Source organism: Pygoscelis adeliae, unplaced genomic scaffold, assembly GCF_000699105.1.
Source record: "Pygoscelis adeliae isolate BGI_AS28 unplaced genomic scaffold, ASM69910v1 Scaffold167, whole genome shotgun sequence".
Lineage (NCBI taxonomy): Eukaryota > Metazoa > Chordata > Aves > Sphenisciformes > Spheniscidae > Pygoscelis > Pygoscelis adeliae.
In genome coordinates this window covers 317911-335911 of record NW_008825428.1, presented here as the reverse complement: position 1 = coordinate 335911, position 18001 = coordinate 317911, and the positions used below count along the sequence as shown (strand labels likewise).

The window sequence follows — 18001 nt, the reverse complement described above, 5'->3', positions numbered from 1 at the left end:
GCATTAGTGCAACTCGATCAGTTCAAAGCTTTAGATCAGTTTACTTACAACGTATTATTATTTAAGCTCTTGTTCCCCCACTTCAACCTCAAAAATGACAAATTACTAATGAATGTTAAAAACAATTATCTTGGTATTTTCTTTACAAGGTCTTAATATATAAATCAGTGTAAGAGTTGAAGGAAGTACAGATTTTAAATTCCCATGTGGCTGTAATGATAATCTGGTTTGACTACTGCATAACACAACCCTAATGCACTGGGCAAATTACAGCATATATTCTGTAAGTCGAAGACCAATTATGTCTCTTCAAGTGATAAAGACACTGTCGCACCTCAAAGCAGGATTTCCTACTAATCATTCTCATTTAAGAAATAGTGTATTATATCCAAGCGAAGACAGCTTTCCCTTCTAGACAGAGGAATATATCTTTCTTTTGTCTGATAGACTAAGAAGTCCACTGGAATCAGCAGTTTCCCCCTCATGAAAGTATTCAGTGTGATCAAGTCAAGTCTTAGACTTCTCTGATAATACAGTGAGCGTCAAGTCTCGCTGTCAGGAACATCTCTTATGACATTGTTTTAAACTGCTTCCAATATCTCAACGCTTTCTGAAATACTGACAAAATGACTGATGAGCACAATAATCCATGATTGTTTCATCACTGCCACAGAAAGATGACTATTTTTTTCAGTTTTCTTTCCTTCAACTGATTTCAAGTTAACTATGATTTACACTTAACTTACTTTACAATCAGTGACCATCAGAAAAAGCCCGTATTTCGTTTCTAAAGATGTTCAGATATGCTTTTTGGCAAGACTGTAGTCAAATCTTGTCTTCTATGTAAGCCAAGACAAGGCTTCACAACCAAAGTAAACAAACAGGTTAATAAAAATAGGTCAATGAAAAGTAATAGCAGAGGGATTTAAGAACAGATTTCAGCTTTGCAGCTGACAAAATATAAACTCCATGACTTACCAGTCACGTATAGATGATGATTATAAGCTAGACAGTGTGCCATTGTAATATATCACCATGAAGGCAGGCTGCTGAGTTAAAAAACAAACAAAATGATAGTCCTAACCATCATACTGGAGAAAGCATATCATAAAGGAACTGAACAACTTTGGTTTACACAGGCCTACAGATTTGTAGGACCTCCTTAGCAATTTGACTTGCTTTTCATTCCTAAACTCTTCCTTGTCCTAAGCACCTTAACAGCTCTCAATAAAACCAGCAACAGAATTGTCACCAGTAATTTTCAAGTGCTGAAAATATGATTGTAAACATATAGTCCAAAAAGAAACTAGCAGTATCATTTACAAGCACATTAAATGGTTGCAAATGCCTCTTCTGCTCAAGTAAAACATTTAAAAGCAATAATTTCTGTTCTTTTAATAACGACTGTAAAAATGATACCACTTTTCAAGAGAAACTGAGCGCCCAGCTTCCTCTTTCTACTCTCTTAGCTGAGTACTCTATCCATTAGCTACAGAGTCATGTTGTTGCTCGCTTGTTCTCTCTGGCCTCTCAAATCTTACCTTTTTTTGCTACACAGTTGTTTTGGTAGAACAAAGAACACTTCTGCCTAGCACAGCTTACAGCCTGGTGGCTTAGCAGACTTTTCTAGTTTAAATCCACTTCTGGGGCTACGGGAGTAGCTTTCCACTTCATGCATGAACTTTCTGATTAGGCTATTTTACAAAAATGAGTTGCACTACCCTATAAATAGATAGTTTTAGAAAAAATTAAGAGGGAGACCTACTGCAGTACACTGTGCTGAAATCAGTCTTCCCTTTCTGTTAAGTATAGCATAACTGCACTCAACTAGCACAGTCTTTCACAGCTTTGGTGCCTTTTTCCCTTCATTTTCCATCTGCAGCAGTTCAGGCAAAAGCCAGCAGGACATTCCCACAGTATACAGGCACCTAGGTAAACTTCAGACTGAGACCTAAAAAGCTTTATAGAACTACACACTCTATTTGCTTTTCAGTTCATCCTTTTTCTCTTTTTTTTTTTTTTTTTTGGCACTTCTTTATTCCTGTTTCAGATGCTGATGCATATGCTCTGGATTTCATCCACAAAAAACATTTTTGGCACATTTATCCCAGATGAATAAATGTCTTGCCCTTTGAATGGTACTACATGAAAATTAAAGTAATAATTGAGATCTCAGTCCTACCCAAGTCAGGATTGCCTAGTCCATAGGGGCGTGCTTGTGTCAGCACATTAGATACTTATTGAAGTACAGTAATATCAGTGTTTATGAGTTTGTTACTTGTTGCCAAGACTGTAAGCTTTGTATATAGGGTCAAAAAGTAAGTTACTTAATCCTATGGCTGATATTTCATACCACCAGTCACGACATTAATCAGTAACCAGACAATTTAACTACTCAATCCTACTACTTACTATAAAGTATAAGTGCAAGGTGCACATCTGAAGTTAAGAGTCACTTCCCTGAACTATTTTAACAGCATCCAGATAGAAGGATCTGGAATTCGCTGATCAGAGTACTCATTAATCATTTTAGTGATTGCAAGCAGGGAGCAAAGACAAGCAACCCACCGAAGTTTATTGACGTATGGTGTAAGGAGGAAAAACCCCTTTATATAAACTACTAGGTCATCCAATCCAATAAACATTGTAGAGCTTCAATTTCAACTAGGTTTCAAATGAAGTACAAAATCTGTGTTTAGTGATCATATAATTATAGAAAACTGCTCAAATATATCCTACAAAACCAAACCGTATCGTTTCATATACTCTAATTAGTCAGAGAGTACATTATTTTCAGTCTGGATTTACTAAGACAGTGGTATAACTGCTTCTGCAGTAATTCTTTTACTAGTAAAACTATTTGGAGAATAATGAAAAGAAATATATAAATAATCACACACCCCCAAATAGCTATACTAGAAAAATAAACCTAAGATCCTGCATTCTGAGTACGTGAAAGCATTTAGGATGTGTCCAGTTTCATTGTCAATCATACTCTTTTGGTAGTTTGTTTCTCTTATACATAAGAACATGAAAAACAGAACTGCAAGTCATAAGCAGTACAAGATGAAATAATAAAAAATAGTACTTAATAAATAATAAAAAAATAGCTAGAATTTTGCATGGAAAGTAAAACAACAAAACCCAAGTATGATTATTGAAAGGAAACTAGTAAGTGATGATAAGTTTCCTGTAGAATGAACTTTGATCTTACTATCAACAGAACACTATAAATTTTTGTTATCTCTCTGCTTACCTTGCAAAAATACTCTTGCCTTCAGCACCATCTGGTATACTAAAGCCACACCAATTCAAAGCTCAAATACCTTCAGTAATTAACTCTTTAAGCAACCTGATCTTCATCACTCACCTTTATTATCTCATTTTGAGACATATCATCTTCAGTAATGAAGTACAGAATTATTACCATAAAATCTCACATCATCTTGAAAGACCTTTTCAAACCTGACATAATCTTACTGCATTTACAGTGCTTGAACAAAGAAACCCCACGCTCCTTTCCAAACTCGGCTTCACCCCCACCCCGAACAAAGAAAATGCATTTTTCAGCTCACTGTAGCCAGCACTGAGTTGTTAATATGTTTTAAAAAAATCATGATCAGCCGAGAGAAGTATTTAAGACCAATTATTAAAGGATTGAGGTTAGTTTTGAGGTCACTTCGTCTGCCACAGAAGTTTTACAATTTCATGCTTAATCTCCCATAAAGCTGTTGCAACACATGTGGATTAAGGAAGATTGACAAACTCACAAAGAAAGAACATGTATAGTCTTTGAATTTACTCTGCTGGTAAAGCTATTTACAGTTGGTAAATATTGCCTCTGAAATGCAAGGTAGCTAAACAAAATTTAATTTTGAACGTTCTGCATTGAGTTAACGGAAAGTATTCATCAACAAGCAGATTTGTAGTTACAGTTAAACAGCAACAACCATCACGTCAAAGTCTGCGTGCACTGCAACTACACCTCGCTACACAAAAACTCTTTAAAACAGAGATTTGAAAAGTTATTACAGTGTGCTAAGAATACATGATTTCAAGGAGAAATATCAGAGCAGGTTTCCAAGCTGGCTATTGTCTTGATGTCAAAATCGCGCTCATGCAATTCAACTGTTTTTACTAAGACTGTTTTTCAGTCACAAAACTGTGTTTTGGTTGCAATTACAGCATATAACTGATGACAGCAGTGGTTGAGAATGACTGTAAGTAACATGAGAAATTAGTGAACTCTTTTCGGCATTTCATAAAATTCTACAAACAGAAAAATGTTATTATAGGGGAAGAGTAGAAAGTTTGATACTACTAAATTTTTTTTTTTTTTTTAGCGAAGTATGAGAACAGCTGTTTAAAACTTTGATAAGTTACAGGGATACGTTCTAAGTGAAATAAGAAATTCAAATGTCTAGTTAAAGTTTCTTAGTATTTAGCATATTACAATAAGGAAGTATCTTTTGGGAAAACAGCTTCCAAATAACCCTAGAGGATGCAAGAAAACTGAACAGAAGTACTAGTTTTAAATATGGTCTCTTATTATAACAACCTTGGAAACAAAACCATAAAGGGAGGGTTTTGATCTCAGTTATCTTAGCATATCTAAGACTCCACCTACACAAAGATAAATGAGACCACTTACTGGACCTGAATGTGCACAGGTCATGAAATACCGCCAGCACAAAACAGAAGTCTTTCATCCTTAGATGTAGCTCATAATTCCATTACAACGCCATACTAGTAATTGATGCCACCAAAAAAACCCCAAAACAAAACAGGGGAGTATGCAGCCACACAAAATATAATAATATAATAATATATATAATATTTAAAATGTTCATTTTAATCTAAAGTTATTAATTCACGAAAGACAAACTGATCTGAAAAAGTCATAATGTTTTATTTAACTAACATTACATTTAAAACATAAAAATGTGAAAAATAATATTTAATTAACCGATTTGCAGAGAATGAATATGAAACTAGCTAACTGACTGTTATGGACAAAATCCATTCCCTCTCAATTTTGAAGATATGGCTTATGGAAGGGGGAAATTCACCTTCCAAATGTTCATTACTGGATATTGTGCGTGTGTGTGTGTGTGTATGTGTGTGTCTGTATGGTTTATTTATTTCACTATTTGTTTTTTATTAATTCAAACCATGAGGATTTCCTTAAGAAAGCTCATCAATTGCAAGAGATGGTTGGTCTTGCTTTGTCTACTTCAGAACTGGCCATCCAATTTAGAAATACAGTCTTCTAAATTTGAAAAATGTAGACAAGTTCAAGAATGCGTCTCCTTAAAAAGCCAACAAGCAGAACTTTCTGTATTTCAACAATACAAATAAAGTTTTTGAAAGACTTGAAAAAGAGGAATTAAAAATGCAATTTGGCAGAGGCTTTTTCAACATTTATCAGAGCACTGACACTGGATGTAAAAGTTTTTATCTTGAAGGAACTGAGGCACGAACTAAGAGTAGCATGCCAGAAAAAACATCGTATGATCTAACACTATGTATAGAAACAATTCTTTTTTTTTTTTTTTTTTAATAGTAAGAACTGTGTTATTCCAGTATTCTCTGTATATGGATAAATGAGGTACAGATTTCACTATTTGTTTTTTATTATTTGAGATATTTCAGGGTTCTGGGCAGCCGTAAGCCTACAAATAACCTTCGTGGGATTTTCTTCGGCTACTCATTTAGATCTTTCATATGAAAGGAAAGTTGGGGCAACAGTGTGACAACTCTGTTAGATACAATTGTCCTTACCATCTTCTCTCCTTTGATGTTAAGAATGGTTTATGGATGACATACGTATTTACAAAAGTACAGAGAAAGTTGTTCAAATTACACGAAGAACATTAGGGTATTTCCAACACCATTACAAGCTTTCTTTTGAGGCCCCCTAACTCCCTATACATCTAAACCCTAAAATAATAGTTTCTAAGTGAAAATTTGGACACTTATACAATGCTGCTGCCTTTTTTTCCCCCTTCTATTTTAATTGCATGCTACTTCCTACGTTTACAAGACAGAATACTACTAGAACAAGTCTGGAATGCACTGCAGTCTTTTACCTCCTGATTTAAAGGGAACTGCTTTTGTAACTGAACCATATGTAAAGACCTCCATGCAACACTCATGACAGAGATGATCACAAACTGCCGCAAAAGGTCTCGTCTCAGCTCTCAGAAAAGCTGATGAAGAATTTTATAGCTGACTCCTAGTTAGCCTTTGACTGTGACTCGACTGTGAATTTGTCATATAGATAGAAAAATTATATTACCCCATGTAGAACTATATTTTTGCTGGGATTGATCTTTTATTTTCATCACTCAAAAATCACGCCAAGTTAAATGTGAATCAGGGCACTAATTCCGAGTAATCTTCTCTTATTAGGAAATTAACAAATACTAATGTTATAGTGTTGTTATATACACAAATCCATTAAGTTACAATACCCAGCAAGCCTATCAAGGAAAGACTGATATCTTTGAAAACCATTATATTGTATGAAGGTAGTACTATGCAAGTGGCTCGTAACAGTTACCTGATCACCATATCCTCCCTGGCTAGAATTATAATTTCACACGTTATATATTCCAGCTCAAAAGAACATACGATATAGAGGGAGTCTGTCTCCATCACCATTTCTGCATCAGAATGAGAAAATTGAAAGAAAACCTCACTTTCTTTTAAACTCCTGCTTTACAACATAGATCACGCAGAGTGTGACCTGAAGTTTTTATGTAGTTCCAGGGACAGAAAAAGGAGAAGGGAAGGACTGCTGTGCTTCCCGTTTATTTTCCCAGCTCCTACCATTTCTCTTTTTCCAAAGAGATGTAGGAGAATAAATAAGTAATTTTTAAAAAGCCCAAACACCACCATCTAAAACTTAGAAGAAGTGATCTCTACATAAATGTTTGCAAATAAGTTATAAAATAGCTGCCTATAGTATAGCAAGTTTTCTATCTTTTCAAGTGCTAAATCCCTAAGTATTGTAGAGTGAGTGGAAGTGAAGATGTTTCACAGATATGAACTTGTTCTCCCAGTTCCAAAAAAGACCAGGTTGAAAACCACTAGTCTAATAGCACTTCAAGTGCTTTAAACAATATTTGAAAAGGAAAATAAAATTAGCTTTTTGCAGAATTAAACTCTCTTTCCAAATGTATGTCTATACAAACTTTTGTCTACTCACGTAACCCCCTCTGATTGCAGGAATTTAATAAACATTTGGGTTAATTCTGGTCACATTTTCACTAAAGGAAAAAAAAAATAATCTGTTCTAGAGACAGTGTAATCAAATACTTTATTTTCTCTGCATGTGACAGGTAAACAGTTGGGCACATGGAGGCTGCTACATATGCTTCGAGCTGTGTGACATGAATGAACAATAATTGAGCCTGGCATTGTTTGCCAGCTACAGAAGTAACAAGAACAATTTCAGCGTTTGGGTCTTTATTTAACTTTAAATCACTTTAGTGTGCAACATAGTAATACTGGTTTCATTCAAGTTCTAAAATATTAGGTCAATTGGGATTAAAACCCACAAGTAGTTAAACAACAAAGATTTCCTTTGTTAAAATGAAGCCAATACTACTGTGCGGTCACTGGCCCTTCATTTCCTCACTAAGTAATTCTCCAGTGTTATCGGAAACCCATGGAAGTTGTTTGCAGCTGTACCCATTTCCTATTTCACTTTACTCAGCCTCCAAATCAGACACACACACACACACACACAGAGATACTGCTTGAAAGGTTACAAACAGTGTAAAATGACAAAATCATGAGGTAGATGATTTATACTCATGAGCTATTAGCATTTTATAACTTCACAAAGCTCTAATGATTACTAGAGACTAACAGACAGCGAGTACCACAGACTCAGTGTTACCAAAATTTTAATCACAGTTTGATACAATACACTTAATATATTAAAATAGCATTCTATTTTGGGATTGCATATATAAAAATGTCTTTAAACCAGCACTTAATTTGAAGGTTGATGTTAGCTTTGTAATGCACGTTTTGAGGTGTGGTATAACTTATGAAACAAAAACTGCCACAATCCTAAATTGCTACAGGATCAATTTAGTGTAAGTACTTTCAAAAACTTGAGATAGTAAAAAAGAGCATAGAAAAAAAAGAAAATAACAGCAAAAGTTACGTCAAATAATATTAAATCCTAGGCAAACACTTAGCTTCAGATTTAGTCACTCAAACAAGGAAATTCCAGAGTCAAGACTGCCATATCATCTTAACTTGACTGTCTTGCATGTGTGTATTAAGATGCACAGACTCAGGCCTCATTGGGAGCACAGGATACAATATGTTCTGAAATGGGTAATTACTCAGTACTTCTGTTGGAATTCCGTATGTAAGAAAGGCCTTATCTAAATGGCCTACCTCCTACACTACAGGATTACTAATTTTCTCAAAGGAATGTCGATGGCATTCTCATGATAATACCCAAGTGCTTCATAAATATGAATGAATATATCTTCCCAACACTCCCAAGCAATTAGGTCGTGCAATTATTCTTATTTTATACCTGCAAAACTGAAGTATAGGGAAATTAACACTCAAAATTAATTTTGTCATTCTTCTGTCCAGGTTATGAACCCAAGTCCAGTTTTTGGAGGTCTGCATCATTTTCATATCAAGTTGCATTACAGGCATAGAAGGCTATATTTTTGCACTCCACATGTCTGCAAATCTGACTCAAAATTGTTATATGGATCAGTATCAAGTAGCTCCCTGCCTCATTTGCTATTATTGTTTTAAATCTCTGAAGTAAGGCATGGCTTCTGGAGAAAGTGTTACTTGCTATCCAACCCCGATTCTTTCCCCAAGCCAAATCTAGTCGGTACAATAAATGTAACAGAAGTCCTGGAGGAGTGGAAGTAAGCATATCGATTTGGCAAAAAGATCAGAAATTATTTCTGGCCTGAATACACGAGCAAGGCAATCCAAAAAGGGTACAAGGGTCTTCCCTCACCCTATATGGATACCTGGTTAGGATTCCAGTTTCTTGCTCAGCTATACCAAGGAGAACTGGAACTCCTTTCACTATGCAAATGCAATTTTTGCCACTCTAATTCATATACTGCCACTTACAAGGAAGGAGTATCAGCTTCTTTCAGGCAGCTTAACTGAGCAATCTTTGAGATATTAATTATACAAAGCCTGTATCACTGAGTAGCAGCCGTATTTTAAAATCGTGGCATGGCAAAAACTATTCCATCCATATTGAAACAGATACAGAGCCTAGGGGAATTCAGTGAGCTCCCTTTGTTTAGAGAGTTCAAGCTAATGGCTCTAGTTCTGCAGCAATTAAGGATGTTCTCCTTAGCTCTTAAATCTCCAGGTTTTACTCATGACTTGTTGAGCCATTGCTGTTGGTCAGTTAAAGCTTTCTTCTAATTTCACATGAAGTTTGCAATCCCACAATTTAAACAATAAAAATAGAAGAAAACTACAAAACACAGGAAGCAATGATAGAAAAAGAATTTTGTTCTAGCCCACTGCAACATCACTCTGGGGTACTGTAAGTGTACACTTTAAACTGGGGAGCTAGTTTGCATACTACCCTTACAGTTCTTACCAGGTGCAACAAAAGCTTTTATTTAATGCATGTCCCACTCTCCTGTCTCAGACAGAAAGAAATTACATATTTTGACTGAGAGTTCTTCGTAAAATGAATACAATAACTCTCTCTTGAATTGACACTAACAGATCTATTTCTAAATGGTTAATCCAATACAGATTATGAATTATGATTATATAATTTCTAAACAGCTCATAAATGTACAGTTATATACAATGGTATTATCAGCTATTATTAGTAGATGCCATACTAAGTACCCGTTCCACTTTCTCTAAGAATTACTGCAATCCTGCTGTCAACTGTCATGCGTCCAACATTCCTCCTCAAAAGCAATAAAGCAAATTAAGATCTTGTAATATGAAAGAATCAAAGATGGAAAAAATATAAATTTGTCCACTCAACATGATTCTGTAAAAATAAAAATATTCAGTAATTTAATTCAAACAATACAATATTCAGTTATATTTTGTAAATACAACCATGGAGTTTATATCAGTGAGATGTAAAACTTTTCAGTCCTACAACTAGATTGGAGTCGAATCACTGACTTAAGTGAAACAGCTCATCACTCGTTCCTCAAAACATCCATTTTTGTCCATTCATTGCTTTCTCAGACAAAATGTATCCAAATGCATCCATTGAAATACGAAAGCTAGCAACTAAGAACATTTTTATAACGAGCATAGATGTCTTTGACCTTGTTACAAGTTAATTACAAAATGTAAAAAACAAAAAACCCTGAACACAAGCAAATAAACCACACCCACAATAAACAGTGAAAAATCACCGAACTACTTTCTATTATACATACCAGAAAAAACATTGAACATTGTGAGCTCCAAAGCACAAAACCCAGAACTTATTTACTCTTATATAATCCTTTGCTTTACATGAGTGTTGCTAAAAGCGCAAATCTTTTCTGATCCTCAGTGCAATAGCTCTAGGGTTAAGCGGTGAGATTAACCGGAGTCCCAGCACGTGTGTTCTGAATAGCTATCAAATTCTGCCAACTCCAACTCCTTCCATCTAAACATGCTAAAATGCCTTTGAACTCTACCGTCTTCGTCAGTGACTTCTGTATTTAATTACAAGCTATTTTGCAAGAAGTTAAGCAGATATAAATTAGTACCATAACTTACGCATTTGTCTACAGTTGTGTTCAGGTTGAGCGTGAAAGTTGTCAAATTAGTCTTTGCTCTAATTTTTTCCTGCAAATAATATTACGATAACTATTTTTATTCCACTTGGCCAACTCAATGTACAGCAGCTTTTTTTCATTACATGGAAACTCCAAAGCTAAAGAAAATGGCATTTCATTTGCTTTAATGAAAGGTCAGGTATCTCCGAAAAGTTTACAAAATGTCCTGTGATGTACTGTGTTATATATTCTGCTCCAAAAAGTGAAACATTATTTCTGCATGCAAAGAAAAACTTAGCAATGTTTCTTTAACCAAGTTATTTTATAATTACTTAAAATAAGAAACATTTTTAAATGCCAATGAAGATTTACTGAAGGGGATACTCAGAAACTGATCACTGTGAGAAGCACACAGATACTACTTCAGCGAGTAGCATTTTTGAAGAACAGATCAGTCAATCAATAGTTCTTGTCGTGAAAAGAAATTTCCCCTTTCTGTGAAAGATGAACTATATCCTACACAGGTCCATGTCAGCCAGTTTCACCATCTAAAAATTCAGCGTAATTGCACAAAGACACAGACATTTTAGTGTGGAGTTTATAAAATACTAGAAATTAATTAGCTACTTACAGAGAACGGAAAGCAGTATTTTACTTGACATAGGTTACGTATAGGTTATTGCTATTTATAATCTGTATTACTGTTATGTGTGGGAGTTCTAGTCACGGACCACAATACCATAGTGTTAAATTCTATAAAGAGACAGAAAAAGATGGATCCTTGACCTGGAGAGGAGACAATAACATAGTATCAACTGAAACATATTTTTAGCACTCACCACATATTTTAAGAATCCCAACACTAGCCTTTCCTTGACTCAGGCTGAATGCCATTACAGTCCTGTTTGCCTTTGGGGCTGCACAAGTGGCCCAAAGTAACAATGTCACACACACTTAATTCTCTTACTCTGTCGCTTTCAGTGTTAGAATGGGATACAGTTAAAGACTTGATTCATAGTCCAGCCCTGTATCTCCCCCTTGGCTGGAAGAGAAACCTGGGGCCCTGTGATGGTTTCTCTTCCTTTGACAAATACCTTACAGTGCAATAGCCCCACAAGGTCCAACAAGGGTAACATACCTGCATAAGCAAACAAGACAGGGTTTGATCTCACTAATTCTAGTCAAATGTACTCTTCAGCTGAGACCTATTTTAATTAATTGATGGAGATAAAATACACTGTGTTAGAGCTACAACTAGTCTTTTAAAGTGATTTTTCAACTCCTTAACACCCCAATCCTAGTGAAAGCGCCTTCAACCCAAATGAGATCTATTCAGGTTAAACGTATTTGATTTCTAACAGACAGAAGAAAGACGTGGGAAGTTACAATCCTGATAACCTCAGTCAAAACTCATCACTATGTTAGTGCCTACTGCAGTTTCAAACTGAACACATACAGGAAAAACAAGACAGCACATTAGACCGCATGAAAACCAGTGTCCTATATAATAGGAAGACAATATACATGAACTAGCTATTGATTATTCATTGAAATTATATGAGTGCACTCTGGGAACACAACAGAAACCAGCCAAAGAGGTTTCCCTTCTCTCCTCCTCTGCCCACCTCTTCTCTTCTCCTCCTCCTCTCTCTGTTTATTATGTCTATCTAGCATTACAATTTTAACAGTAACAGACATCAATGAATCTACCTATACCTGTGATTCTATCTATATTTAAAAAAAATAAAATTCTCCTGATGAATGTAAATCAGAGGGAGATTCTTTTCTTCTCAGTGCTTGTACTCTAAATATAATTAAATAATTATTTCCATTTGTTTGGGTTTTTTTTTTTTTTTTTTAAAGATGAAAACCTGCCCCTTTATCTGCTAGAATTCTGGTAAAAGGTGATAGCACAATCTGATGGAATTGAGATGTCCCTCTCCTTTAACACTGAGCTGAGAAGGACTCCAGACCACACGGCTTGCTTCCACCATATGCATGCTACAATAAAGGCAGGTAAGAAACTCTCTTGACAGAAAATCTTTATTAGCTTCCTATTAAGTGTTCCTTATCACTTCACCATCTAGTGTGTTGAGCTCCCTCAAGCTCCCTTTCTAACATAAATGAGATCGGCAGTAAGCTACTGATGTAGAAAACGAACTCTGTCTGAAGACAAGTCACAATCTCCTGCTGCCCTAATTTTTCTATCCATTAAATAGGAATAAAGATGTTTCTTCATCTCAAAACTTAGGTAAGGGAGGCATGCAAGTGCCTTTTTTAAAAGTTTGGAAAATGCTGCATAATGATACAGGAGGCAGAGAGGAATAGGAAAGGACCAGAAGAAAGAGGAAAAGAAAATGAGCTACAGAAAAAAGTAAGGAAACTGCAACCAAAAATAGTCGGCCAATTATACAGTAAAGAGTAAATGAATGTAGGTAGAGTTTATGTTCGCTTGCAATTTGAGCACTGCAGTCACTCAGTTCTTTCCACCCAACTCACAGGCAATTTTACTCCCAGTTTTATCAACATCACTGATTGAGAGGACAAGAAATATCAAAGTAGCAAGCAAACAGTACTTTTCAAAAACAGAAAGGGTGAGGAAGTAGATAGATGAGCGTGTGTGATGTGTGTTTGCATCATGTGTAAGCAGAGAAAGACAAATAGAAATAAAGCACATACACACAGAGTTTCTGCATTTACTTTAGAAGACTTTGGGGTTGAATTTTTCTTGTTTTACTTCTTCGGCTGCCTTTGTTCTAAAACCAATGCTTCTGTAAATATAGCATTTAGATATAGGCTTTAACTATGCTAAAGATCTTCTGTTGCTATAGCTATTTCATATGTCCCTCTTGGCAATGTTTTCACAAGCAGATGCAGCACATGCTGACAAAGAAGTTATTGTCAGAAATAACCCAAATAACATACCTGTGTTTGCACTCAGAGCTTTGCTGACACAGCAATTACAGCTGATACAGCACAGAAGTCTTTCATACCCTGAGCTGAAACAACTGTTGAAACAGAGTGAAGGCCATAGTGTCAACCTAGCCTTCAAAACACATTTTTCACCCAATTTTTGCTCCTTTAAGTCCCCTGAAATTCCCTTTACGAATGAGCAAGAACTAAATGAATAAGGCTTCTATTGCTCCCTTCTACTTACTAGGCTTGTTACAGACTAAAGTCACTCTCTACACCTCTTCAGCACCTCTAGTCTAAAAATCTCTGGATTCTGAGGAGAAATTTCTGGCTGAGTGAATCAGAAGCATCTCCTGTAATTTGTACTGTGAAATAGCACCTAAATGCAACACATGAAAAGCTAAGCTGCGCCCAACCCAGCAAAATATTTAATTAAACTCAAACCCTTCTTTGCTGTTAGGAAAGATCTGTGGAAAACACATCCACGATACGTACTGTTTTCTCTGTGTTCATTCAGAAGCAAGGGATGGTAGGCAACCTTTACGTTGTTTTCAAAATTGCTGTGTAGCTTCAGTTAAAATGGATTATTTTATTTGTTTCCTGTCTCTCTGCCCTACACACATTTCAGTATTTGTAATTCACAGTTACCAAAAGGTCACTTGTTTCTTTTATTCATACTTTCCTGTTAAAACCTCAGTATGTTTTTTATGAAGCTTTCCAACCAACCACTGAACTCAGACTCTTTTCATTATGTAACAACCACACCTGCAAGTTATCTTCCAGATTTTGTATCGCTTACAGCAGCAAGTTACTTACAAAGATAGTCTCTTCCGACTGTGGGACAAGTGAGTTTGCAGTTAATAAATGGCTTGCATTGCTTAGACTAACACTACCCAGAAAGAAAAAAAAAAAAGCGCCTGACAAAAACCCTATGCATGAAAATTGGAAGACTGAGACTGCTAAAAACAGTTTGGATGAAACTAAGCTAAAATATGTGTTCCAAGAATATATTTACTGCATTACAAAAGCAAGAAAAGCAAACGGGTGTTAACAAGTCTAGAGTGGAGCTACTCTGAGGTAAACCTTCCCAAAACGTGCATGGTGTGGATGTCAAGTACTTTGAACCAGCTGCTTCAGTCTCAAATCCTCTTCTGCTTGTTTGTATAACTTACTAATATTGACACAGCCAAAGATACCATGTTAACTCTAACTATTGTGAAAGCATGGTTACAACGTTAAACCAAAGATCCTGATTTTGCCTGGTTTATGTATTTATGCAAATACATTGATTCATTTATATGTAAAACACTGTATTGTACTTACCAGTTTTGGGGTTTATTGAAAAGAAGCCCTGTGGATTGCCACTTGTAATCTTGTAGGTTAATTTTTCACTTGAGCTAGAATCTGGATCAAATGCCTCAATCTGAATGACGGATATATCTTTAGGTGAGTTTTCCATGACCTCTGGGTAATAAACTGGTTCTGTGGTCTGAGGAGCATTATCATTAACATCCCCAACTTCTATGTAGATTTCAATGAAAGATGATAAAGGCACAATGCCTTGGTCTGTTGCATAAACAGTTAACCAGTAATGTGAAGTAGTCTCACGATCCAGGCGATCTGCAGTCTCAATAATACCTGTTTAACAGGAAGAAAGATAAATAGAAAATGCTCAATAAACATGCAGAAGTGTGTAAAAATAGCATAAGCAACAAGCTTAAATAAATGAATAAATAAAAATGAATACAAGTTGAAAATAACTGACATTGATTCTACAAGCTGTGTTAATATACACAAACATATTGAGGTTAACCTGAAGCCACAAAAAATAAAATTACTGCAACAGTTTTCAGCAATTACACATTATGGATATTAAAACAATATATTACTTAATTTCCTTCCCAACATCCTTTGAGATTTATCAGATCAATTAGCACTATTCAGAAAAGCTATTTTGCCTAAAAGATTAAATATAATGAGTAATTCACAGTCTTTTGGGACTTGAATGACCCTCTTTACTCATCACTGATATAGTGAATTTTATACCATATTAAACTATCTGATTTAGATGCCAAACTCTTGAACTGTTTACCATTATTCATATTAATGAGCAGCTACTTAAATGTGAAACATTCTTATCTACGTGCCCAAATGAATTATTTAACTGAATTTTCTTAATGTACTTATTTGTATTCACAGAAATTTCACAGAGAAGAAAACAGAAGTTATACCTGAAGCTAACCTCTGTAGCATTAGGACCAACCAATGGCTGCCATTACTCTGGCAATGGAAAGCAGCACTTGGCTCAATTTTACACACACAAAATGAATTACCATTTAAGGAACAGCTACACAATTCACAAACTTGATAAAAATCTGTCTGCTGAGTCTACAGGAGTTTGTCTGAGCCAGAACTAAACAAAGAATGAGGGACTCAAGTTTTTATCCACTGTGAAGGAAATACAGATCTATTTTTATATGCAGCTTACTCTACAGGTACAGTCATAATATGCACGTGTCAAAAGGGTACATGACACACTGTAACCTATTCGATGGGGGGTGAATATCAAAGAGATTCACGGAGCCATGGCACAATTGAACTTTGCACTTTCCTTTTCCTGATCCAGTCGCTCTTACAGGTGGTCCAATTTGAGATATTTTCTAAATAGAACTTAAAACGAACCTGACACATGTCAGGGTGAGGGACAGAGCAAGCCCTTGCAACCATTTCTGTGGAAGTCTTGAAGGGCTTTTTCATGGCTCTTACTGTTTGTTATACTCAGACACACCAGGCCTAATCGGGATTGGAGCAGAGATAAGTCAAACTATCACCATGACAGCCGGTTTTGGACTCTGGATACAGCCACATAATGTGACTATGCGTGATGTGGCCCTTGTCCTGAGCTCGTTTACTCCACACAACATATATATATACACACACACACACACCCCCCATCAGTAAAATAGGACATTGATAAAACTATGCCACTGTGCTCTTACAAGAGTTCCACAGGAAAGGAATTAACTGTATCAATTCCTTCACACACCCCAGACACTTTCTTTTAATGCATTATACCGACTGAGCAAAATGGGATAAATATTGAGGAATTACTCATTTATTCATTACTTTCTTCGCCTTGTGGGAAGCTGCATAAAGGTCTGATGATGACCATTTGAAATTTTAAGATGTCAGCAAGATCAGTTCAGAAGGGCTGGAGGGGATAGCACCTAATGCTTAGACGTGCAAAATACCCATATATAGCATTTCAAGCAACACAGCATTTCAGAACTACCACCAGATGTCAGTATGGAAATTGTTTTATATATAGTGTCAAAGGCTTCAGAACTGGGATAAAAAGGAAGGGCACTGCAATTTGAAAATATACAGGCATTACATACAGTCTATAAAAGTTTTCTTGAAAGCAAACTGGTGGCATTATAATTTCCTTTCTTTTTTTTCTTTTTTTTTTTCCTCCAAGGAACATCATCAAAAACTAAGCCAAGGTATTAATTTTAAGGATTTTGGCATTTTAAATTTCCAGTCTCTTCACCTCAGTATTTATATTTTGTTTGATAGCAGCTTTATTATTAAAAAAATTAATAATCCTGTGTAGTCACTGGATTTGTGCTGTGGTTACCTGCATAGTTTCTGATTGTTAATGTACATAAATTTGCTCTTAAAAATGGACATACAGCCTTGAGCACCCAGTTACCTGGATCCTATTTTTGTAACTCACGTTATACCTTTTGCACCTCTCTACTTCAGCCAGGAGACTTGCTTGGGAGTAAATAAAACTGTTAATTACTGTGGCCTCATTTCTAAACCTAAATGCTGGATGTGGCATACAAGCACTTCATCTTAAGTCTGGGTAGACTCCATGTATACCTTGGAAAATTTTGTAAAACCTTCATGTCCCACTAAACACAAGGCTAGACTGCATTAATTCCCTTTTAGCAAGGCTTCCAGCAGTGCTGCTCTGTTGCTTGTGATCCATGCAGAACACAGTGGGGCAGGCTTATGTGCTGAATTGAGCGACCGTTATCATTTTACACCTGTCCTGCTTTCTTAACAGTAGCTACATCAGAAATGGCAGATTAATTTTAAGATAGCCTTGCGCCTGATTTTAAAGAAACATAAAAAGAGACTCTTGTGGTAACGGAGCTCTCCTCCTGCAATCTGCTCACCTTTACAAATTTTACCACCTTAGTTATCAAAGCCTACCTCACAGAAAAAAGAAGACTGAACCTATTTTGCTTTTGTGGACTATCAGTTCTCAAATGTCCATTCTCTTAAGTCATGTACTTCACAAGGGAAAAAGGGGAAAAAAGTAC

General features: G+C 35.8%; 1 protein-coding gene across 3 annotated transcripts in view; it reads right to left on the bottom strand.

Annotated features, from left to right (window-relative positions):
• FAT1 (FAT atypical cadherin 1) overlaps nt 1–18001 on the bottom strand; it is a 104765-nt gene that overhangs the window by 59269 nt on the left and 27495 nt on the right. For all 3 annotated transcript variants that reach the window (XM_009330652.1, XM_009330651.1, XM_009330653.1), the window contains exon 2: nt 14994–15308. In XM_009330652.1, coding sequence (XP_009328927.1) covers nt 14994–15308 — 315 coding nt within the window. The remainder of the gene's footprint in view (nt 1–14993; nt 15309–18001) is intronic.